This window comes from Bombus fervidus, chromosome 16 (genome assembly GCF_041682495.2).
Source record: "Bombus fervidus isolate BK054 chromosome 16, iyBomFerv1, whole genome shotgun sequence".
In the NCBI taxonomy this organism is placed as follows: Eukaryota; Metazoa; Arthropoda; class Insecta; order Hymenoptera; family Apidae; genus Bombus; species Bombus fervidus.
Window position 1 is genome coordinate 3,641,803 of NC_091532.1, and position 26,477 is coordinate 3,668,279.

At 47.7% G+C, this 26,477-nt stretch overlaps 1 protein-coding gene across 6 annotated transcripts in view; it reads right to left on the minus strand.

The window, feature by feature from the left end:
* Wdr62 (WD repeat domain 62) overlaps positions 1-26,477 on the minus strand; it is a 79,682-nt gene that overhangs the window by 19,665 nt on the left and 33,540 nt on the right. For all 6 annotated transcript variants that reach the window (XM_072019665.1, XM_072019666.1, XM_072019669.1 and 3 more), the window contains exon 3: positions 8,152-8,243. In XM_072019665.1, the coding sequence (XP_071875766.1) occupies positions 8,152-8,243 (92 nt within the window). The remainder of the gene's footprint in view (positions 1-8,151; positions 8,244-26,477) is intronic.

Below are 26,477 nucleotides of genomic sequence, written 5' to 3' on the forward strand. Positions count from 1 at the left end.
GCCGATGTCTCTGTGCGCTCTCCATTGGTTAACGATCGTCGTTCTTGATCGTTCGACACCGACGGAAGGCGAGGGTTAGACGAGACCAAGTCGAGACGCGACAGAAGCGAAGAGACTCTCGACGCTGTCGATTAGATTCGGTCTGCTTGACGAACACGCTTAAGACCGACGGCCACGCTCTATGGAACGAACACGAACGGTGTTTCTCGTCGAAATTGATCCGGACAACTAAGTGGATCGTGATCGGGTCGTTTCGCGAACCGATCGTTGGAAGATCTAACTGGGACGCGGTTATATTCCAATTACGTTTCGTGCTCTTTAGATGCGCGAGGATCCTTTCTTTTTAATAACATCGTCGTTGGAACGACACGGCTTTATCCGCTGGACGCTCTGCCGCAACTGATCTTATGAAATTCCGCCTCTATCTTTCCGATTGTATCGAAAATGGGTTTCAGGATGAAGCTATATATATATATATATACGGATTTTTGTAAAGCTTTCGATACTATCGGTCGTTCTGTTTTGATCGCCGAGTTAAAGTCTCTTGAAATCTGCGGCGGTGTGTGCTCTCGTGGTTAACCAACTTTCTATCCGACAGAAAGCAAATATTCCGTTTTAGTAACACATTCTCAAGCGAGGTCAAGGTTACTTCTGGCGTTCCTCGAGGTTCTCACCTTGATCTTCTGCTCCTTATACTTTTCATCGACGATACATCTAACGTTTTTCGCCACTCTAATTATCGCTTGCTGTACGCCGACGATCTCAAGATTTTTCTTAGCCTCGATAATCCGCGACTCGTTCTATTAATTCGAAGTGACTTTGATAGACTCCACGAACGGTGTTTGTTAAGTAAGTTGTCTTCCGATTTGACTGAGCGTCGCGTCGTCGAATTTAATCGCAACAAAAATAGTCACACACGCTACAAATGGTGTTCCTTTATCCGCTTTGAGCCGTGTCAAGAACCTAGACATCATGTTCGCGTCTAATCTGACAGAGCGCGTCGTAAGAGAATTATTTCCCGTAGTTTTAAATCTCTCGGTCTCATTCCTAGACTTTCCAAATTTCTTTCGCAGTACCAACACTTTTAGGACTCTGTACTTTCGTCTAATCAGATCTACTTTAGAATATTTTGTTTCTGCTCTTTTTCGCGCATAAATAACACGCAAGGAGTGCGGCGTAAGTTTGCCAAACATGGGTAGCAAAACCTACGTGTCTGTTGTCTCGGAAACTTGACGAAATTCTTAATAACTCGAGTGTACAGGGTCTCGGCAAAAGGAGAGCAACGTTTGACGCGTTATTCGTAAGTAAAGTATCCAAGGATATTATTTCCTGTTCTGGTATCATCCGCCAGTTCTCTCTTAATGCTTCTTCAAGACGCCTTACAAATAACTTGTCACGCGTTCATCAACACCGCGCAACTTCTGATTACTTTAGTCGTGTGCTAAATCATACCAGTTCCTTTCACGCGATCTATTAGGTTTATAGATGTATTAGATTGTCCCGAAGGTTCCCTTCGTTTCGTAAGTTAATAAATGCGCAATATTTTACGTTTTATATTATTTTATCGAATTGCATATAGTCCATTTCGCAGTAATAGAACAGCGTAGTAATAAAAACAAATTCGATAAAATAATACAAAAGGAAATCCATCATTTCCTTATAAAACGAAAGAAACTTTCGGCACTTAATTTTGAACTGTTGAAAATCAGATCAATTACATTCAAGAATGCATCTTGGCGAATGCTTTATAAATTCTCATACAAAAGAATACAGAGATTAATATTGCAAGATCATATTTTCAAAGATGTAAATATAGATAAATTATTAGAATATAATGTTAATTTAATGTTAATATAAAATCATTTTACGAGCTATAAGACACGCTAAATGCTAGGTAAACGCTAAATCATCGGAGTAGCTGCTACGCCCGACGGAAAAAGTCCTCCAGTGCAAAGGGTTAACTTATTTTCACGTTTATCGTTGCTTCTCTGGACCAGAAGATCGGTGCCGAGAAGCAACTGCGCCAACGATTCTCCGTCGGAGGAGAGAGAAGATCGTGGCAACGTGGAAGCAAGGGTAGATAGTTGCGGGGTTCTCTCCGGTCGATAATCGCGAGCAGTTTGCATCGCGGATCGACTAAGCGTGTCTCTTTCGTTCGAGCATACGGTTCGTTTCCGTTTGCGAACGGTGTTCGTCGAGTTAGCCGCCATGCACGTCCGCCGCGTTTCCGGTCGCTTCGCTTTCGGTTCGCCAAAACGAGTATACGGCTAGCCTCCGATTAAAACACTTTCCGCTCGCTGAGTTCGTTACCGTAACGAATGAACGTGATCTTCCAAACCGACGGCCGGATAAACGTCTGTCGGAATAGTCGAGCATTTTTCCTTCCAGAATTTTATCGTAGAAGGAATTGGTTAACTACGAAGCTGGCTACTACGTGGCAGAATACGGAGGAAATCGCGCGTCGCGATCGATACAGAGCGACTCTGAAACGACGAGTGTGGGACAGGAAGAAGGGCCATTTACGAGGAGGAAGTGGCTCGGCTCGGGCTTGACCCGTATCGTATCATCTACCATAGATGGTTTTCATCGAAATGAAAATCTCGCGACCGCTACGTTCCTCGTTGATCGTAGGTCGGTCGAATCGCCGCCTGGTCTACTTTAACGTTGCTGAAAGGTTCGCGTGGGAACGCGACTTCCACTGTATTCGAATAGCACTGGAATCGCGTCAGACGCGTCTGAAAGGAACACGTGGAAACCGTAGAGAAATCGTAGCTGGATGCTAGTTCTTCTTCCTCGTCGAGCGCGAGAGAGAAACAAGCGGCGCGCGAAGCCGGGCTCGGGGCCGATTCAAACTTTTCATTTGATTAACCTGAAAATCTACTTTTCCCGTGCAAACGTCTACCTTCCTCGGACCTTCGTTTTCGAAGGCTGTTTCGAGAAGAAAATTCCAACGGTTGCGTCGCGCTCTTTTTACCCGATTCCAGAGAAGAATCGTAGACGCGCGGTTTTAGAGCGCTCGACCGTTTGCAAATCAGAGGCGAATCGATCAAGAAGATTAGGGTCGAACGAGAAGGGGTGAGATCGAGTGGAGCGTGCAACCAAATAAACTTCGGACAGGGTTGTAAAGATGTCGTAAACTCTTCTTGCGTCTCTCGCGCGCACGAAATTTCCCTGACAACGACAGGAGATCGCAACAAGATCGCTGTATCTACGACCTACCAAAAGCTGATACACGCTGGGCGATGTAGGATATCAACGACCGCCGCACCTCGACAGCTACAGTCAGAAAATGCCTCAAATCGAAAGAAGCGTAGTTAGATGTTCCAGCGATATTGCTTGCCCCGTAATCGAATGCCGTGCGCTTGCCCGTTGCAACTTTTTCTAACCACGTTCGTATCTGCTCCACCGTTATTTTTCTAGTTCATATGCCAGCAAAGCGACATCCGCCGCAAACGTTCGAGTCTTCTTCGAACGAGCTGCTCTATCGGAAGAAAAAAAGTCTCGTCGCCTGTCGCGTGGTCGAGCGCTGCGAGTGGAGAAGCGTACCGTTAAGGCAACGTTACCGTCATGGCAAAAGCTTCGCACGAAAGTCTCGCGAGAGCCCGAGCGATGCACCAGGAAGCCCGTAACTGTAATTTCTAGCCACGGGTTGCGTGCGGAGGAACACGTAAGGTCGCTGGTATAAAGGTCACTAGGTCGATTATCGAGCATGGAAACCGGTCGACGGCGTTCTAATAAGTTAGTCGATGGAACTGGCTGATTTAAAACGACCGATCGCATCGACGTTCCTTTGCATCTCGATGACGGAACGACAGGTCACGATACGAGTCTCGTGACGAACCGAAACTCGTTTACGACTTTGGGATGGTAAATTCGATTCGGCGAGCGATTACGCTCTTTGCTTTACCGCTTTGGAGATTTTCGAAATCGCCTCATCGAACCACTTACTTTCTTTGTATTCTGGAACGGATTTACTTATTTATTTATTTATTTAACCGGCACAGGACGTTTTCGGGTCGGATAAGAGTGATCGTGAAAAGGGAAGGAGCACGAAACGTAATCGACGATTTAGTGCAGAGATAGGAAACGTGGTACGATTTTAAGGACCGTGTTTCGTACGCAAGCGTATTCGTAGAAAGAAAGAAAGAAAGAAACTCTCGTTTTCTTGCTCGTGCCGTTCGAACGCGTAACACGTTTGCTCGCTAGCCGGAAAAGATTGTCCCACAGTGACTAATTCCGGCAGTGTGTCGTCGGAACACAAGACGGTAGCGGTCGGCTGCTTCGCCTAATTATTAATAAGGGACTTTCTTCGTTTCGAGCGTTCTCCGGGCATGCGAACCAACTTTCCTCTCCTCGAAGATCTACTTACCTTGTACGCGATCGCGTCTCGAAATTCCGGTGGCGCGCTATCTTTGCCTTGTCGATGTCGACGTTGGAAAACACAGTCCCCGGTCGAGTTTTCATTTTCTAAGAACGGAACGGTTCTCGATGCTATCGAATTTGGAAAGTCCCGAGGCGATCACGATCGCGCGAGGAATATGGGTCTCGCCGTTGCCTATAGCTGACGCTAAGCAAACCGTAATTCGTGTCTTGCGTTCTCCGTAGGTGAAATTTACGAGAGGAGCAATTACTTTTCTTTGCGCACGATTTTCTCCGGCAGTTAATGGACTAGCGCGTTTATTCCTCTATCGCCTCTGTCGATTAAACTCGAAGCGCATCTGGAACCTCGAAACTGGGAAACAGAGTAGATCGAGAAACCGGGAAAGCGGAACTTTCCTTCGTAACACGATACACGCAATGTCAAGCACTTTCTAACCTTGGAGTCGAGCTCTCGCGACGATGTCGTTGCTAGATACAGATACGCGATCGACCGCTCGAATACGTCCAACCGTTGTTCCTTGCCATCGACGAACAAACCTCGATACGTCCAAGGACGCGTGGCCGTTCCGTTCGATCGAACGTGAAAAATCGACAAGCGGTAAACGTTGTCAAATTTAAAAGGTTTCGCGTGGTCGTTCGAGGCGGTTTGTTAAATCAGAAACAGCAACGAGCCGAGCTACGATTGCCGAGCAGCTGGTCGTAATTGGTGCAACGCCATCGACTTTGTATCAACGTGTTCGTGAAAGAACCGGCACGCTATCGGATAACGTATCGAGTAGCCGCTATTACGGTTGTCTTTAGCGCGTACAACCGGTATCATCGCGTAACCGATCTGGCGTTTCCTTCGCGATTAAAACAGGACGAAAATCGATGGTTGGCGAGATACGTTAACGCGCTTTGATACCTTCAACGCCGGATTTATTACCAGAAGGAGAATTTGACGAGGACGAGGAAACGGCTAATTCTAACTGCTACTAACCGCGATGACATAACGAGATCGGCCGGAGCAGCGACTCGAACGGTAGCCAGATGCATCGAGGAAAATCGAGCGCGGTGCTGGCAAGTACTCGCATGCTAACAGCTACTTTCGACTCGGGGAAGCTTTGTTCACGCACGCGTAAACACGCGTATGCGCGAGGAATCTCGCCGAGCTCGTTACCATGCTCGTGCTCGTAATTACGCTACATTACGTGACCGAAGAATCATAATTCCGCTCGAGCTGGTAACATCGCGGCATCGATGCTAACGAACGTCTCTGTAAACCAGGCCGATCGAGTCGTCGACGAAACGAAAGGAAAGAATCGCCGTGGCTTGACGCGGCAAAAAGCGCATACACAGCCAAGGGATGCAGAGGTTGCCAGGTCGATCGAACGATTTAATTGTCGCCGACGCTTATCGTTCGAGGCGGATCTCCGACACAGAATCTTTTGGTCCATTCACCTCTCTCTTGACCCGATTTCCGAGTACCGTACATAGCTGTTTGCTTGTTCGCTTGCACCCGACGTATCCGCGACATGTACGTTCTCGACGTCCGGCTCGATGGCGTCGCGGATTTAGGCGACTCAAGTAGCACGTGCGAAAATCACCAGTTCTCGCTCGTCACCGTGCTTTCTGTCAAGCGACGCTCGATTACGCGCCGAGCTAGCGCGTCATCCTACTCCGCCGTTTTTCTCTATCGCGATCGTAATTAGCGATACAATGGGCTAACGAGTGCGCGTCGCTCGGCGATTACGGTTTTTCTCTCTAAGCGAGCCACAATGTTCCTCCTAATTGATCGGTCGTCATCCTCATTCCACAGAGGGGAGTTTGCCTCAAGGACACGCTAATATTCCTTTTGACACACCGCAAAGTTCGACGGCTGACTAGCGTAACCCGATCGGAAGCCAAATGTGTCCGAGAAGCAACGTTAAATCGTCCACGAGAATGAAACGACGAAACTTTTTTATTTCTAATATCTTTTTAATTAACCTTCTTTAAACGAGACCAAACGCGATTTAATTTACGCGCACGTTTTCGCGTCGATAGACGAATTACTTTGCTGAAACTTGTATTCAACGAGGATTGAGAATAAAAAAGTTCCGTTGTCGCATTGACATCGTCGAAGCGAAACGGTTCTTTTCGTCGAGTCAACTGTTTTTTCCCAAGTTCTGCGAGACGACGAGTTACGTACTGTACGCGATAATTCACCGGCGAAGAGTCCCGATCGTCGATCGATCGCGCAGAAAACGCGAAATAAATGAAAAAGCGAAAAGTGAACGTCCGTCGCAGGCGAGATCCAACTATTAAGCGAATTTCGAGGAAAAAGCCTGGGAGAATCGCAGAAGAGCGGCACCACGTAGCGCGGTCGAAATGCTTGTTTCTTGACACGCGATACCTTAGTGTCTTAGTCCACAATCTTCCGATCGCACTTTCGCCATTCTTCCATTCATGGCGCGAGCCTTCTTTTCTACCGTCCGCGTTTATCCGTGACCGGTAGAATCGCACGTGCACTTTTTTACAGCGCCGAACAAAGCGCTAACGAAGATGAACTTTCTTTCACGGTCGCCTTCTTCCTTCACGGCCGGCCTCTAACAAAAGTTCGGAACGTTCGCGGCACGGTAGTTCGAAATATCGCACAGGCACGAGGTTCAAAACATGTTCCCTGTGAGTTTAAGAGATAAAGAGTCGCCCCGATCGGCGAATCGAAACGCTAACCAGCCAATTAAATAGCCAATCAGCAACGATGCATCTTCGACTTTTAGCCCGACGATTTAGATCGATCGATCGTTGAGAGGATGTTGAGGCGAAGGATATCGCGGTCGAAAAAACGAAAAGTCGAACGGCGAGAAACAACGGATCTGGGACACGCGCGCGACCAAGCCTATCGACGTTTCGCAAGCTTCCACCGACCAGCGACCAACGAGCATCTTTATCGAAATATCGCGATCCGATATCGCCGATCGAGATAAAGCCGCGCTTCCGTGTGCCGCGCGTTGTGCAAAGGATCTCTTCTTTCTTCTGCATGCTCGTTCCCACGAATATCGACCGACTTCTAACAACTTGTCGGATTTGTAATACGACCTCCTTCCTCTTTCATTCCGATCACGACCCGGAGTCGACGAAGTTCTCCGCCGATACGTCGTCGTCCATTGGGTCTGTCGAAAGTTGCGAAAAGCGAAACGATTTCTAAAAGTCGACCTTGCTACTTCTACTTTCCGATTACGGTTAAATAGCCACGGAGTTCACCGCTCCCGTTCACGCGAGCAATTTCCTTCGCGTAGAAATAAACCGTAGCAAAAGTTTCGATCTCGTTCAAGGCGATACGCGATGCGAGCGCGATCGTCGACGAGCGCTACTCTCCCTTTTGCCTGGTTCTTGCGGCCCCTTAACCCACCAATTACTTTAATTCCGCAATCGATACCGGCTATTATCGGCGAACGATTTACAGCTCGACGGACGATGGCAATAATTTCGAGGCTGCAACGGCGAGACTAACGACGCGACCGAGTCGATCGAACACGATGTTTCCAAGCGTCGCGTCTTCAACGAGAATATCAGCGCAACCACGTAGCCTCCAAAGTACCGCGGCGTCCTGAATTCTAATCGCGAAACCGAATATGCAAACGCTACGAATAGGTACAAGATTGAAAAGGTCGGGCCCGAATCGTGAGATTAGAATAGGATTCGGAAAGAGAACAGGAGCGGATGGTACACGTAACAGAGTCGGATCGACGTACGTACAATCGAAGAGGAATCGATGGAAGAAAAGCGAGAGACCGGTCTCGAACTCACCCGGCAGGATAAGCGACCAACTCGCTGGTCGCGTCGCAATCCAGGGCTGCATTGCTCGATACGGTTACTCCGAGAACGCGTTCTAGCTTGATCTGAAACAAATTAAATACCAGGTTAGCTTTGCGTTAAAGATGTTGACGTTGCCTTTTCCTGCCACTTTACCACATACTACAGGAATATTATTTCTCGTCGCTATAAATCACCGCGTCAAATTCGTAGGATATCTAAACTCGTAACAAACGCGAACACTCTCGGAAATTTCCTATTGTCGCGTGGTGGACGGTGCGACGTGTTGTTGGTTAAATTAATAACGAGACGAGTTGATTTAATTAACTATACTTACAGATATTTTAAAATGTAGAATACAAAGTTAATCGCAAGCGTTGCTCGCTCGATGATATTCGTTAGAAGATTGCGCGATACCGCGCTGCTGATACTAATTGTTATGCCGATTCGCTAGACCGATTCGTTACACTTATTCGCTCGACTGACTGACTTCTGGACGACATGGTCGTCTATTTATACTTGTCGAGGAGAGGTACCGAAAGGTTTGAACTTGTCGCCGGTTGTAGGTTGCGCGTAGCAGCGAAATTGCTTTGTCCAGAGTTTGTTCATTACATTATGTGCGTCGTACGGTCTGTGGCAAAACAACTATGTGAGGCATCTTCGTATCGAAACGTCCTAAGACGCATATGCCGCTACAGTCGATCGATCAAACCTATCTTAGAACATGGCAGAGCGTTATCCGGTCTCTTTGTTATATAAATCTCACATCGGGGATGTCGGGGGCGTTCGACGCTAACGTTCGGGCTTCTAACTTTTAAGAATTACTTGGTCAGCAGCTGTATAGTGCCCCTATACCGTTTAATTCCTACAATTGCGACGGTATTGTTAGGAGTTTGAATCTTGGAATACTGCACGTTCTTAGAGGTCTCATAACTACTTGTCCGTCACTCGTGCATTTGATGTAATATGCCTATCCGGAACAACGCGAAATTGCACGACGTCGTACCGTTTATGCATAACGTAAGCACGACTACCGTAACTGCTTCAATAGGACGATGAATTTCGCTAACAGCGTCTATCACAAGGTTGATACGCTCGGTGTACCTATGGAATCTCTGAGATTCTCTCCCTTAACACGTCGATTGTCGCGTCACCCATATTCGGGTGACGCTTATTCGACTACTTGCGAAGAATCGTCGCAGGTATTTGAAAAGATATTCCACAGGAAGTAACAGAACTATTGAATTCTTACAAAAGTAATACGAAAATAGTTTATTAAGAAAATTGTTTAGAATGTAAAACTTTAAAGCATTCTAAACAAAATTGAGGTTGGTCGGGACAATTTGGAAAATAAGTTGTTGTCGCGGCACTCGTGGCCCCAAGGAGATTTCATTGAAAACACACGCAATAGTCAACGTTTTAAGACACATTTTTCAATGATTTTTTATTCTATACCTCAAGCTACTTCTTCCAAATTCTCACTTGTTATTTCTTTTCTATTTCTATCGTCTTGCGTTTTACCATCTTTCCCGCTAAATGGATTTTTCTTTCGCCCGTGAAAGTAATAACAAACGATAAATAAGTAAATTACCGGCCACATTCTTCACCGACGATCGCGACAATTTTTTAAGCTTTCATCGCGAAGCTACAAAATCGTAGATTCTCCTCACCTGCTGCTCGTCTCTCTAAAAGAATTAATTTTAATCTCGAAAGGCGCGTTACGTCACCGATGAATCGCTCGATGCGCGACGATTAAACTCTCCGTGCGCTGCTGGTTAACGCGTAAGTACTTCGCAACGAAGGATTAACGTCATACGTAACGAATTTACCACTTATTTACTTACGCGAGTGTTCGTTCGTATGCATCTGCGCGAATGACGTACGATGTATCTAATTAGAGACAGCGCAAACTGCTATTTGTGAATTACGAGCAGTTCGATCGCGTTCGTTTTCAATCGCGGTAATACCTCACGGTGATTTGCGATTTTTCCTGATTGGAGGAAGCTTCTGACTGGAGGAGAGATACAACTGTTGTTTGCACGCATCGCGTAATCTTGTCATTTTAACATCAACGATATCAAATTAATATATTACGGTCTTGAAATTGATAGAAAGAACGAATATCTTCAAGACACCGATATAAGATAAAGAAAAGGAAATTCAACTATTTCTCATTTTTAACACTTTACCGACCGATAGCCTATTATTTGGTTTTTTGTCGCCGATGCCTACCGATCGATAGCCGATTAATCGGCTTTTTGTCACCGACAATCTTTCTCATTATTTGAGCAGTAATTTGTTATTTAGTACTAAGGTATCCTGCTCAGTTGCGTTGCTTTGTAAGCTCCCGCAGTTTTATGCCAATTTGAAAAACTTACCGTTCGTGACGAACGAAAAGAATGACATTAGAGAGACTAAATCGAAACAGTGCGCCAGAGAGAATCCGCGCCTGAGCTGCCGGTCGGACGTGCGTATGCTGTTGTATCGCTAACGGTCGGTAAAGTGTTAGATACAGATATAAGATAAAAAAAGGAAATTTTTCATTTTTAATATTAAATAAAGTAAACTAACGTTACATGCGGATACCTTTCTGCACGCTGTATCGCGAAATATTCAGAGCAAAATAAAAGAATTACGATCACAGTGTGAGTGATTTCGTGATTCTACGATCACTGTGATAAATCACCGTTAGCGATTTTCCACGTCGTCTCGATGTTTCTAATAGTTTCTCTATGATCCGCGGTCCAAGAATCATCGCAAACAACAGCTGTTATTTTCGTCCGGCTGCATAATCGATAACCAAAGACTCTGTCATTGCCTCTGACCGGCCTCGAGGCTCTCTCGTCGAGTCTTTCGAGCGGGTGATTATCGAGTTGCGCGAAGATTCTGCGACAAAGAGACAGACACCGTGTTATTTATGGAGGAAGATATCCGGAAGACGGAGAATGGCAGGGGAAGAGAAAAGCCAGGGCAAGTGGATACGCGACGCCAGCGTGGAAAATTCGCTCGATACGCCACTGGGGCATTGATCTGGAATGGCTCGCGAAGGCGGAGTTTGTTAATACAGCGTACTTCCGTTTTTTTCACGGCTGTCGGCAAAAGTTCAGAGAAACTCGTCCGATCGATATCAGCAACCCGCTGTACCGCGGCGTAACGAGAATCTTACGTTCCACGTTCCCCATCGGGAATCTCGTTCGAAGCCGAGATTCACCGCGTGTGGCCGGTTTCTCTAGACTCTACACTTCTGACTAGCGCCGTCCAAGTTGTCCCCCGGGAGACAAACGCCGCCCCCTCCATCGTCTTAACGAATGCGTGGCGCGTTTCATTCGTCGGGCCGCTGGTCTTTTTTCACTGCGAAAACGCCAGCCTGTCATGGTTGGCTTCTTAGCATCGTGCGATTTCGTCGACGACGAACGAACGCATTGCGCGAAACGAAAGGAGAAGCAGGCGCGCGAGGGGCCCCGGCCGTGCACACTGGAACTTTAGACCATGAAATTGTTTCGTCGTAAGACTCGTTTCGTGACTTTCGGTTGCCAGCGCGTGCCGACTCTGGCGAATCATCGGCGTTTAACCAGCTACGTCGACAGACTCGACGGTTCCAAGGAAAGATTCGCTATCGTCGAAGACGTATCTTCGACTCGAAAAGGGCCCGCTGTTCGAGCGAAAATTTTCATCGGTTAAATGCCATTTGCATCGCGCAACTATACTCGAAGCGACTAGGTCTCGGTCGAAGTGGCTAGTTCAAAGATAGAAGAACGGGCTATTTCTGATCGAACGTCTACAAGTCGTTTCAACTCGACTGACACCGTGTGTCCTCATGGACGAATTCGAACAATTTAAAATCGATGGGCGAAAAGTCGCTGAACGTAGTAAACGAGGTTTTAGAAAGCAACAGCGCGTCTTAGCCGCAACAACTTGGTAGATGGTTCGCGACTTTCCTTCGGGCTCCGACGAAAAGCTACTCGCTCCTTCGCTCTCCAACGTTCATCCACCATCTGTCGATCGTTCGCAATTAAGTTCCAACGAGTCAAATTTTTCGCGAACCATCGTACCGTGTCGTCGTTAACTCGGGAAACCTAGCGACGAGTTCGACTTAACGAGTGTTCTAATCTCGTGAACCGTATCTGCGCCTAACAGTCGATACTCGAACGATTCTCAATTGGTCGTTCGCGTTCTACGTAAAGTTGGGCGACTGGCGCGAATCAGAACTCGAGAAACCGACGAACGTCTTACCGTTTACCATTTAACGAATCATCGACGATCTATCGCAAAGAATAAAATTGCCAACGCAGAGATCGTCCGAGCCGTCGGGATACGCGCCAAACGACAGGGCGATTCGTCGCGGTTGCGCGATCGTTGCGTAATCGCAAAGTCCTCGTCGAAGATGACTCGTAACGGTATAATTAAGGGTGGTTACGCGCAACAACTTCCGCGATTCGAGAACGCTCTGTCCGCGTTTTATGTTTCTTTCCAGGCAAAAACCTGCTCCCTTTTCCGTCGACTTTCACGATGAACGACTAGCGCGTCCAACGATCGTAAATCGAACGGCTGAACGAGCAAATCGACGTTCTAGAAGCGGCGATCGCGTTATAGCGGCTCGATGCGATCTTCGCACGGTATCCGGAGATTCGTCGAAGAATTCCATCGAACGAAGTCGACGGAGGTTACGCGACACCCAGGGACACTTACGCTCGTCTTACGCTTCGCTCCGCTCCGTGGACAATCGAGATCGGCGTAGGCAGAGAGGAGAACGCTACCGCGACATTGGTTCGTCACGCGAATGACTAGCTCGGTTCGCGTGGGCGTCCGAACGATATTATTCGCAAATGTTTAGTGGAAAAAAATCTCGGGCGCAACGATAAAGGATAACCTGCGCTACCCATAACCGTTTTCACCGTATTAACGCTAGAACTACCACGTTTATAAAATTGTAGAACTAGTAATATTGACTGCTGTGATATTTCTAGTGTTAGCGTCTAACGATCGATGCGAAATTTTCCTGATAACTGATATCATCGTATCGAACGATACGCGGTAAAAATTTGGAAAACGTGTGGGAAGTTGTAGAAAACGAGGAAACTGGTTAATTGGGCTTCGACAAACAGATTGTAGGATCCTTTTACACTTTGACGAGTACCAGTCATTTTCACTGGTATTGGTATAAGTAACCTTGATACAAAATTATTTGCAGTTTAAATACATAAAAAATAAAATAAAATTCATTATATTATTCTTTTAGTTACTGTTGCGAAAGTCATTACATCATTGCAGAAAAAAATATAACACGAAGTAGGAATTGTAAAATAAAATTGTAAAACCGGTCGATTCGTCTGGTGTGGTAGTCTTAGTGTTAAGTAGGTCCATGATGTAAATGGGTTAATAACAACAACAGACGTAGAGAAAAGTTCTTTCCGACAGACTACGTAAAAATGAGAAAAGATGAATTCTTACAGCTGGTAGTAATAACGACGAAGGAGAATGCGATCGATTCGAGTCCGACCAAAGTTTCTCGTTCGGTATTCGTTCGTGTCCCGGCAAGTAGATTCGCTCGTGTCGGTGGTAAGTAGAGTGATCCGAGAATCTCGAGGAATTAATTCGCCTCGTTAAAGGAAACGAGTCTCGGAGGAGGGGAGCGCGACACGCGAAACGATTCGAGCTTCGGAGAAAGTATAAGTAATTTCTCGCGGGGTGAAACCTTGCATCTATGAGCGAGCAGCTGATCGATCGCTGCAATGACCAGAGAAAACCACGACGGGTAGAAAGGGAAGATCGGAGCATCGTTGTGTGCGATTAAACGAAGAACTGTGTCGCGCGTGGCGTACGAATATCTGGCCGCGTGTTCTCCGTAATTTAACAAACTCTCCAATCGTTACTGCGAGTCTAACGATTTTAACGGCCGCGTTCACGGATAGCTCGACTCGGACGATAGCATCTCTCTTAAACGTAGAGATTCTCTCGATGGATTTTTTTACGGTTAGAAAACTCGAGTTTGAATCGTCGATTTCAAGACCGATCGCCAACCTACAACGTACAACGTCTATTTGGTCCTCGTCCATCTACGACGAGTCCCAACTTTCTCTCGGTCGAACTCGTTCGATCGGTAGCGGCGTCGTATCGGAGCTACTAAATTTTTCGACAATCCGCCACCAACTTACGAAAACGGAACAACGAAATCTCCGTTGGGTAGCTCGGAGAGAGACCTTGAACGAAGAGTCGGCGACCAAGGCCGAGAGTCGGGTTATTGGGATAGAAATACGGCGGTTTTGTTGGAAAACGAACGCGCTAGTGTCGTCGACCTACGCTCGTCGATCGAGAGGTTCGCTGGCGACGTACACCCATTGCGTTCAGCACCGGCACGGGACCATGGAAATCGTAACGCGGCGGATGTGGGCACGAGAACGCGCGTGCCACGGACTTCTGTCTATGTACATCTATGGTCGTTGGACGAAAGGTTTCGCAACGACCACCGTAGCCGTTGCCGTGGTCGTCGTTGTTTCGCGGAACACGCGCTGGAAAATGTACCGGTGTCGTAAGTCGCAAGGTGCGCGAGAGACCGGCTGTGCATACGAATGCCACGAAACAGCCGCCAGGTACTAGCTATAAATTTCACCTTCGTCGTTTGTCATCGGCCGTCGCGAGACGGTTATTCGATTTCCGGAGTCGCGACGACTTCGCATCAGCGCGCGATGGATCCTCGTCGTCTGATCGAAGCGATCGTTCGGGCAATTTGCTCGACAAAAGTCGTTTCAGAAGCGCGGTTTCATCGACGCGAACGCGTAACTTGTCGCGAAACCAGAACCAGTTTCCCCGCTGCGAACGAAAAACATGCAAAAACAGCGTCCGCCGGTGATTGATCGCTCGCTGACCGGATATCGAGGTCGACGATATCGCGACGGGTTCGATGCATGAGGCTCGTTATCTCGACCGGTCGATTAACGATCGAATAACGCGCGCTTCTGGTGGAACCGGTTGCGACGCTTTTAGCGATGATCCAGCCGGCGTCCTTGCGCGAGAGCTACCGACACGTTAACGTACACATTAGCCGACTTTTTTTGCGCGTTTCCTCGTACGGTCGTCTTTCGTCGCGTGCCTCCTCTTCTCGGGGTCGCGTCTGCACGCTTGCAGCACCTCGTAACGTTCAAACGAAAGGGAAACTCGCGCAGGAGATCCGCTTCGTTAATTTTTCCATAGTGGCGGATCGCGATTCGCCGAAAGGCTCGATCCTCCGAACGAACGGGCGAGCGCGTCCCGCAAAGTAAATAAGCGAGTTCGAGATTTCCTGTTTGGTTAAGCGCGCGGCTTTGTTCGTATGTAGGTTGCGTTAAAGTCCGTTGCAAAACGCGGTATTTGTGCACGCTCCACGCAAGGACGACGAATAAACGACTGGTTCGCGGACCGCGGCATGTGTATGCAAATGAGCGTCGTTGCTGCGTAAAGGTGTCGCCCACTTGACGCGATCGCGTTCCAAGCTCGAGAACCGTACCGATTCCACTCGTTTCGCAAACTCGTCGTAAATTCGCGTCCTCTTTTTGTCGACACCAACTACCAACGAGATCATCGACGAAACATTTTCGCCGCTAAGCGGACGACGACGGTCTTCGTTTAACTTTCGTTTCGCTTAATCTCGCTTCGTTCCATCCGTGAAAACGTCGAACAGCGTGGAGACAGCGTTCGTTGGCCGTCGATGTCGAAACGATCGAGAAACCGCGTTCGTCGAAATTTCTTTTGAAGTTCGTCCAGGAAGGAGTCGCGGCCGGATGCCAGCTCGTTGATCCGGAAATCGTCTGGTTGGCAAGAAAATTGGCTTTAGGCAATCGATAGCCGAAAATTCGCAGGAATCGTCGATTCGAATGGAAAAGTCGTAGGGGAAGTCTAGTCGTAGGGGATAACGAGACCGACCCAGATCCGTTTCCAATGAAAAATCTGCTGCATCGCGTAGCTCGCGTGACCGATTCCGACGTTATCGCGAGTCACCGTGCACGTTGCTACGCGTTACGCGACGTCTTCTTCGTCTTTCACTCTGTTGCTTCCGATGTGAAACGCATGTCGCCAGTGCCGCAGATCGATCCACTAAGCAGCATGGTCGGCCAAGGCGGTCATTATCAACGCCAAATCACGTACTTTCGTCCGATCGCCGCCGCGATTAACACCCAATCACCGTAATTCTTTCTGCGGCGCTTCTCGGTCTTTCGTCTGAATTCTACGTGACGCAATCAATAGCCAAAAGAAGATAAACGTCTCTTACACGACTCAGCATGATTCTCGTTCCCACGGAACTTTCTTCGAATCGACGAAACGTCCTCAGTTCACGGGAGGTTCCATCGGAAGACGCGACCAGTCGCAGAAGCACCGAGGGACCGACTGACTGAGAAGAAAAGAACAGACGTACGGACAAGACGTAATCTCCGAGACTAATGCGCTGAAAGCGGCTATAGTCGCTGCATCGCGATACACCGTACGGTGACGTAATCTACGAACGACGGAAGACAAGGTCTCCTTCGTATAATACGAAACATTACGCAACACGAGCCAGGGTTCGACGCGACTCAATGAAAAGAGCCGACAAATTCGCGCCTCGATCAACGATGCCGTGCACGCGTCGTGCACTCTCCTCTCCAAGTCGATGGTCGATGAGCCGCGACTCCGAGAAACGAACGCCCAAAGCTTCTCAACGGTTGCGATTTCGTTTGCGCAAAGTTCGTTAATGGTACAGTTTACTTTGCAAACTGCTTCGAGTTGTTCCAGTACTCGAGATACGGAAACAGTTTTGCCGTGGCATAATGCAAATTTCGGTCTCGACGATCGTAATTTCCATCTACGGTGCGCCGGAATAGTCGCTCGTAATGCAAATTACACCGGTCGGCTGGCCGACTTTGACGGAGATTGCAACGGGGCATTCGGAAAGAATTCTCCGCTAACGGAAATCCTATTTTCTGTTTTCTTCTGCCAGCGAGAACGCCGTCCAGCCACAAGACGTTTTAATAGAAAAACATATTTAACGATTCCACGATGTTCTAGTCGAGTATTCGAGCAACGTTTTCCACGACGACGCGTGACTCGGCATGCGTAATTTTGCATGGAACACGGAGCATCGTGGAAGGGATAATGCCTGTGCATACGCAAAACACAACTCGCGACGATGAATCTTTCGAAGGACGTAGCTAATCGCAGCCAACGATAAATATTTAGCTGCGAGCGAAATCGTACCGCATCTTACTTCATCGAGTAAAAAGGAAAAGACAAAGGTAAACAGTACGATTCAACGGATAGTTCGCGGAAAAAGATACAAACTCCGTTGTTTTGATCAAAACCGAGGAAATCCGTGCAAAGTTAAACTTTGGCGAGAAATTCGTAAGTTTTCGAAGCGGGTTGTCGCGAGGTGTGAAAAAATACAGGGGGCTTGCAGCGTGTTCTCGCGAAGGAATATACGACGAAGAACGGTTTCAAGAGTGTAGCTTTATTCGCGATAAATATTTATCGCTAAACTCGTTTGCAACGGCCGAGGTAGAGAAGGCTAATTAAACTGCTACGTGCGTAGCCAACTCCACGAGATAGCGCTTCAAATAATTCATCTCCTTGGCGCTTCGAAATTGCGCGATGCGTTCCACGACGTTCGAGTAGCATATTTTAGCGAATACAAAAGGAAGAAAACGATGCCGTCGAGTTTAACGCGATTGCTTCACGGGTCAATGACGCGTCCATTTCTTCTTTCGTAGCGTCTGCGAGGTCCGACCGGCAGTCGCTGTTCTTGTAGGAAAAACTCAGCAACGTTCGCACGCCCTTTGCCAACGGGAGCGTGCAAAACGGTACTCGCTGAAACACGTGTTTGATCGGTATCGAGAGGAATTTTTCTTCAGCCTACGTCAGGAATATCCCAGCCGATAGATCTGCCGAACGCGTGCGATGAACGCGATATCTCTCGGATGAAAGAGGTAAAACTTGGAGAGGAATCGGGAAACGCGGGAAGATCGTCGACGGATAAAGCGAAGTTCACACCAAAGCATCTGGAAAACCGAGGGAACCGATCGCCGTCGGATATTCCACCTCGCCATCGCATCTAACGCATCGCGTTCTTTCCGCGAATGTGCCGTGCCTGTTAACCGCCTTTTTTCTGCGTTTTCATCGTGCCGTTTCCTCGCGATGGAACGAATCTCGGCCGTGAGCGATCGCTGCTAACAAGCGAAGAAACTCCAGGTCGCGGTTGGAATAAAATCGGCCAGAGAAATTTGTTTGGAACAAGATGGGCTTCCGTTCGTTGCCACGTGCTACAATCGATCGCGTACAAAATCATCAAGCAAGGTTTCTCTCCTTCTGAAAAATAGGACAAAAACGATGTGGTTGAAAGCGGACCGGATGGCGAAGGGTGCGACTCGCACGAGGGCTGGAGGAAAGTCGCATGCACGTATACGTATTCGCGTTACCATAGCAGATCGATCTAACGGGCCATTAGGAGTTTCGTGCAAGACCGTTTTTCCCCGCGTGCGGCGCGTCGAGTCGCGGCGTGTAAGCCACACCCTGGTACAGTTATACCGCATCGGCGAAGAATAAGAATAAGCTCGTACGCGAGTGAGAAGGCGCGTTTGCGGCAGACACGGCCGACAAGCGCGTACAACGGTTGTTAAGCGAACGCCAGACACGGAAATTTACGCGTGCTTCGACGATAAACGCGGCTTATCGCGCCGTATCCATCGATTTATTCGACCGCTAACTGGGCCGATCGAATGGAACTCGGGTACGTGCACCGGCGATTCTTCCCATCTTTCGATCTCGCTGATTACCGCGTTAATGTCCGCGATGTTTTCCGATGGCCGCGAGGCGATTAATCGCCCGTACAGCCCGCATCATCCTCCGGAACAGACTCGAGAAGAACGAGTTGGATCGGTTATCAACCGGTTGACCGATAGAGCGCGTACGTTTCTGTTCGTGTAGGGAAAAGTCGTGTGCCATTTGAACTATAATTAGCATTCGAGAGTCGAAACTCCTTCGATGAACTTTCCACGACGTGTTCCTATACGTTTACGTATTATACATCGACGCAGTCGTGAGAACAGATCTAATCAGAACCCATCGACTAGCTCGCTTCCGCCATGTATTCGATATACCTATTTATTTGCCTATTTATCGACCGGTTTGCCGATCAACGCCATGGGCCTCGTGATTTAAGCTGCGTGTCCACTCGAGAATAAAGCTATTCCTGACTCACTCTGCCGAGTATTTCTCGCAGGTGGGCGTTCATAGCGACTATCCGACTCAATCGATCAAACAAGACAGCCACTTTCGATGCGGTGTCCACTCGCGAGAAATACACTCGAGGGTAGCTCGCGAAACTTCTACCATCGAGTGAACGCGTATGTCTACTCTCTTTCGTTTCGCCATGGCTCGAAGCTTCCTTCCGACCTCGGGGAAAGCGAAACAACAAAATTCAGCGGTAGAAAAAGGAAACGTACATCTACTTTGCTGTGAAACGCGCGCCCCGGCTGAGGATAATGACCGCGTTGGTGCAGCAATGGCTTTAATTTACGCAAAGGAACCCTATACGATGCGATAGTCTCATTAACCGCGACAAAAAGTCGGCTGCCTCGCAAACACGTATTTTCTTTCGCACGAACGCTTCCCGAATTCGTTGGCTCGGCCACGACGCCACTCGCGCGCTTCTTATTCGCTAAATAACTCCGTTAAAGACCCTCCAATGGATATCGTAGTCGTAATCTATAATCGTGCATTGTTTACAGCGAGGTCGAGCTAGCCATTTCGCGTTGGAAATGTGTGTCTGTAAGCCGGGTTAGAAGGCTAAACGCTAACGCTAATAGTTTAGCTGGAAGCGACGCATTTTACGAGGCGATGATAATTGAACGCGACACGCGCCCTATCGAAGGAACTCTGAACGTTCTTCGCCAAGAAGGAACTTGTTTCAGGTTCGTTTAATCGTATCGTATCGTATCATTTATTAACGGAACGTATTCGACCATAGGACATTTTTCCTTAGTAAGTTATGAAGTGGTTGCAGGAGTTTGCAGGCATTTTCTATAAATTTATAATAAAAATTAATTTTCCCCGGTAATTGTCTTACATTTTGTTCTTGTTCTTTGGGCGTTTAAGTTTGCGTATTGCTTTGAGACTGTTTCTTCTTGGTCGTAGACCAAGTCGAAAGCTTTCTTTCTTAATAACTCTCGTCAACGTCTCTATATGCCTGATATGTTGATCGAGTGTTTCAGAAAGAACTAAAATATCGTCGATATAGTTTAAGCAAAACTCTCCCCGTCTGTTCCTTCTAAGAATATTCGCAAGTATTCTCTGAAAAATAGCAGGGGAAATTTTCAATACGAAAGGTAAACATTTCGCGTACAGACATGCACAAATATCAAATAAACACGGCTTAAAGACGTACGAAAAAGACATACGCAATATCGAATCGTCATCCACGAGCCTATACAAGGCTTGCGTTTCAACGAAGCGGTATTCGCAGCAAAAAGGTCGAGGCGGTCAGCGTAGCGATTGGCACAATTAAAGATACGGTACGACGAGTCCAAACAACCGTACCTTAAACGTACATATATATATATATAAATATGTTTAACGTTGCTTCAACAGCGGAGGACATTAGCAACGCAGTACAGTTAACCCATTTGCATCCAAGCGCGGATTATTACGCGCGCTGCGACTGCTTCTTTTTATTTCCATTTTAATCTAAATAATTTGTTTCTAAATAAATAATTTTTACTTTTTTCTTCCGTTATAAAGAATGTAAGATTCATGAAGAATTTGGATGTCATTCACTGCACCTACGACCGACTGCGCGCGGTGATAGGGACCAGTCCTCTTAAGTAGGGCCACGATGCAAATGGGTTAACGTCAGCCTACAATTTCAGATACATCGACGTAAAGGATATTATTTCTCCTCGTGTTCTTAGAAGGTACGTGGAAATTGAACGGACAGGACAGTCAATCACAGCTTAACACTTTACCGACCAATATCCTATTAATCGGATTTTGTCACCGACAATCTTTCTCATTATTTGAGCAGTAATTTGTTATTTAGTACTAAGGTGCCTTGCTCAGTTGCGTTGCTCTGTAAGCTCCCACAATTTTATATCAATTTGAAAAGCTTACCATTCTCGATGAACGAAAAGAATGGTATTGGAGGGTCTAAACCGAAACAGAGCTGCCGGAGTTGGTCGGACGCGCGTATGCTGTTGAACCGCTAGCGGTCGGTAAAGTGTTAAGATGAAACAACAAGAAAAAAAAAAAAGAAGAAAAAAGAGAAGAGAAAGGAGTAACGTCGCGTATCTTCTTTCGACTTGCAAGCGGTGGCATATTAAGAGCGTAATTCGTCGGGCCGAGCGACGCTCGGTAGCACTGGGCGAGCTAGGACAGAGATAAAGTTGGAAACGATGCTGGTGCGTGGCAACGGTACCGAAGATAAACTGCGAGTAGAAAGAAGGCAGGTGGTTGCCGAGCCTGATGCAGCGTTCTCGCATGCCGGGGAAAAGGACTATCGCGGAAAGTGTGCCACGCGCTGCCTTTCCGTGCATTTTTGACGGGCTGGCTGCCTGCTCTCTACCGGTCGGGTGAAAATCTTGTCCAGAGTTAAACTCGCGATTCGCGCTCGAAAGTTGCAAGGAAATCGCGAAAAGAGATCCGACGTTGAACGATCGATCGACGAATCGACGCGAACACCGATGTGCAACGAACCGACGCGGCTTTGTACTTATTCCACGTCGATTTCAATTCGGTTTCGATAAACTGGGCGCGGGAGAGACGCGTGAATGGCTCTTTTTTCGCAAGGTGGAAGCGACGATCGCATCGGTGAATCGGTCGGCGCGATTTCGTATTTTTCACCGCGTACGAATCAATGCGAATCATCGAAGCCTGGCTGTTATTAACGCGCTATCGCGAGGCTTTTCAATGGGCGCGCTTTTAACGTTAGATCAAACGGCAATATCGCTTCGGCGTGCACACAGAGCAACGTTCATCGTGGCAACGATTTTCCTCGCCAACTTTTACGAAGAAACTTTTGCATCGGCCCTCGAACGAAACGACTCGAAGGTTCGACGGTGGGTGGATTAAAATTAGGGAACAAAAACGGTAAAATACGGCTGTTCAAAATCGAGAATTTCGTGCAACGAGGTCTATCAATAATACCGCCGATGTTAATATCGCCAATACTTTCTCAACGAAAATGCGACGATATTGTACCGACGATACACGTTGATCCCTTTGAGCACCTTGAAATATTGACAATATATATATTAATAATCTGAGGGTATCCTTAAGGATACCGACTGACCGCGTACAGTGAAATCAGCGTAGTTGCAAAGCCCCCTTTCTCCCACAGAAACTGAAGTACGTATTCATACATATGCATACGTACACACATTTATATTTTTCCAGTGCACGTGCATCGTAACATTTTCTATTCAGAATTTACGCTTGTTATATTCACTCGTTAGATTCCTCGCTAGAAGACGATTCGATGCGAACTGTCTTTGTGAAATCATTGTCGTGCGCATCGAGCGGCGAAATTCAAACCGTTGACTAACTGTAGCTACGTAGCTCGTCGAGTTATCCTCCCTTCGTCCTTCTTATTCACCGTGACAAAGAAAATTATATAACGAAAATTTGTGAAAAAAAAAAAAACATCCGCGTACAAACGAAGTTGCGTTGCTCGAACGAGCGCTGTAACGCGATTGTTCGCGGTAACAATGTACCAGTTAACGCAGAAGGCAACGTACGCGCAGGTACACGGTTCGCCTTTACGCTTCGAAACCGGTCTTTCCTTATCAATCTCGCGGAATAATTAAACCCGTGGCACAGTTCGTTTGCCAGATTATTGCGCGGTAGTAAACTGCAACGCCGTTAAACGAACTCATCCTTTTGCGGACGTTTACTTTCATTTTACTTGCTTCGATATTTCGGGCGACTGGAAGTTGTCGCCGGTAATTGCCGCCGGATTCGGTAACTCGTCGATATCTCGAAAAAAGAAGAACCGGCTTGCGGTAAAAGAATCCGAGATGCGACAAGTCGATTCACGGAAATAAGATTTAACGACAATATTATGGTATTTTCGACACTCTCTTTAACAAACTCGTCGACCAAGTCAGTTTTGCATCCAACCAGTCAGACTATTCCGCCAAGATTACGACATCCAGGTAGAAGCAAAGGTAATTTATCGAAACGTAATACGAAAACGTACATCGGAGATCAACGACCGCGTAATAATTCCATTCACGTTGGACCAAATAAGGTAATAACGCGTGGCGCCAAGTACGTAAATATATACGAATTATGGAAGGAGAAAAATCGCGCGATCGATTAATTCGCGACTCGATTTCGCTAATCGACTATACGACTTTCCGTTCTGGACTATACGTTACGACCGCGAGCTGACACAGGTTAGACGACGTCCGCGAGGAAAAGCAAAACGAATCGTTTCCTCCGAGAGCCGGTTAACGCGAGGAAAGCGCGTTCTTTCAGACGTATGAATGGACACGACGCCGGAACGATATCGGAAGTACACGCGTTTACGTAATCGCGCGATGTTTCGACGTGAAAATGCGGCTATTTCGATACGCGTTCGTGATATAACGAGATCGCAACACCGTGTTGCAACCGTATTATTTTTCAATATCACGGTCGTTAATATTTCAGCGAATCGATAAGATCGCTGGTTCTTCTCGAGTTCGCGGAACAGCGCGGACTGCTACAAGTTACATCGGAGTTGTTTCTCAAAAATTTTCCTATCGTTCTATTCGTCCCGTTTTTATCCTTCCACGCGACAGTCTCCGACTAACGGCATCTACGAAATTACCACGGAAGTGCAATTACGAGAAATTATCGTTATGCGTATACGCCGTCCTCGCGCGTCTGTCCAACAACGCGACAAGCTCCTCGGCGTCCGAGAAGGATGCAAGCACCGGGAAAGAACGAACGATCGCAGCACAGCGAACAGACGTAGCAGAAGATCGGCAGGCGTTGGAAGAAGATAATCGCGAGTGCGTGCATACGTACGTCGTAGGCTGGTATGCTCTCCTTGTCCCGTACCACGGGCGAGCTGTTCCTCGGAGCTATCAGAGCCATTTCTCCCGTGCAATTTTCCTCCACGGGTTCGTGCAGGGTGTGTTCGCGTGTCGTGTTTCTCGGTCACCGCGTGTCCCCGGTTTCTCGCATCTCTCGTCGTTTTCCCTCGACGAGCCTGGCTTTCCCCGTCGAGTCGCGGGACCGCGATGGAACATCAAAATTATCCGTATCCTTGCTGGCAAAGTAGCACGCGAAGTCGTTTCTCTCGGTTCGCCGCGAATCGTCGCTACGACGCGACTTTGACCTTCGTTTCGGATCGAGAGGTTCGGGCAACGATCCTCCGGTGGTTTGCCAGCGCACGCATCTTAGATCTCATTCCATCTCATTCCATCTTCCTTCCATTCCATTTCCTACTCCCTCTATGTTCGTCTATGCGTTTATCACCGTCTAGATCGCGTGCGTTTGCCAGACACGGCGAACGATCGTAGCTTGGAAGCGTCGGCGCGGTGCTTCGCACGCGTGTAAATTAACCGAGACGTGTCGACGCACTGGCGCGCTTCCGAGACTCGCAGCGTCGCCGTAAACAGCACGAACGTCGCTCAAAGCATCTTCGATGCTAAAGGTGTCTGGAGAGCCGTTTCCTTCCGCTCGCGCATCCGCACCTTCTTCGATTCCAGCGACCTTTCCGCTAGCCGACGAAATCGTTTCACGAATTCACGACACTGGCCTGTGCCAGACTTCCACGATCACTGGTCGCATCCAACAGAGGAAAACACCGTCGTAACCGGCCGAATTTAAAATCGAACGCGACGTGGCGTTTCAGAGGATCGGGTCCGGGTTGCGCAAAGAGTCGATTTATAATCGCTGGTAATTGCTCGCACTTGCGATCGCGTGAAGGAAAACGAACAAGGCGACCGGAGATGGAAGAAAGAGCAGGAGGAAGAAGAGCGACGGAGGACGTCCGACTCCGAACTGAGGTGTTCTCCAGGCTACCGCTCCGACCGACGATCGTGTAACCCCACTCCCGAGACCGCGACTGTAACGTATATCTGCAACTTGCCAAGCCTTTACCCGACGATGTCCGTTCGATTTTCCCTCCCTCTCTTTCTCTCTCCCTTCTTTTCCCTCTCGCCACATTTTTCTCCTATTTCGACGTACGTGGTCGTTTCCGATAGTCGACCGATGCGAAGAACCGACGAGGATGCTTCCACGGAAAACGAGAATGGCAAAGCCAAAGATCGAGTTGCGTGTTTCGTGCGTCTCGAAATTCGCGCCCCGACGAGAATCCCCGACGAAGAGTTTCTCTACTCGATCGTGCACTCTTCTTTCTCGTCCTTGCTGCTTGGAATTCAACGACGATGTTCCATCGCGACATGCGACGATTTTCAGTCAATCATTCCCGTGAGCGAGGAACCAGACCGAAGTATGCAAGTGCATGTTCGCTCTTATCGAAACGTTCCTCGCGTCCTTTCAGGCTTTCGAAACGGTCCACGCAATGAAATCGTGTTTCTGAAATCGTGTTCTCGATCGTGTTTACTCTAGGATCCTACGTGGGCACTTGGCTTGTCTGTCCTCGCTCGTTAAGGACGGTGAATACGAAATTTCCACCCACGTTAGTGAAACGATTTTCGGCCTCCCACAGTCGCTGCGAAGCGTGATTCTCCTCTTGCACCACCACCTTCGCGAGTGGCGTTTTGTAACGCGACGAAGCATCGAAAGGGAAAGTTCGATCGGTATTGAACCGGCGTTGACGAGTCGCGGATTAAAATCGCGGCGTGAAAACGTCGGGTGAAATTGACCGGCGACGTAACTCGAATTTGGCCTGGTTATTGCCGTGCGATTGTAGGCTATCGATTAAAAGGAAGAAAGTAAAACTCCGAAAGCGAGATCGCGGCTTTAGATTGAAACGGTCTATGCAACCAGCGGATCGCGAACGAAAACCGGAACGCTGAATATGTATGCCCGAAAAATCTTCTCCGGACGAAAGCGAATCTGTAATTTCTGGATTTCTGGCGCCGAAAGTAGGCGGCTACGTGCGCCATGAGCTGGTCGCGTAGCGTTTACTTTCGACTACACGGGACACAGCCACAGAGCGCGTTATCACTAGAACTACCAATAGTTAACACGAAGCTATTTCTACCAAAACCAATGAAAATGACTGATACTTTTTTACAGAAGCAATTCCATGTTACGTAGTACATTTTTGGTATTATTAATCCATCTGATCCCTAAACGAGGGTTGACGCGTTTATAAAATTGTAGAACTAGTCATTTTAACTGGTGTGCTATTTCTAGTGTTAGCA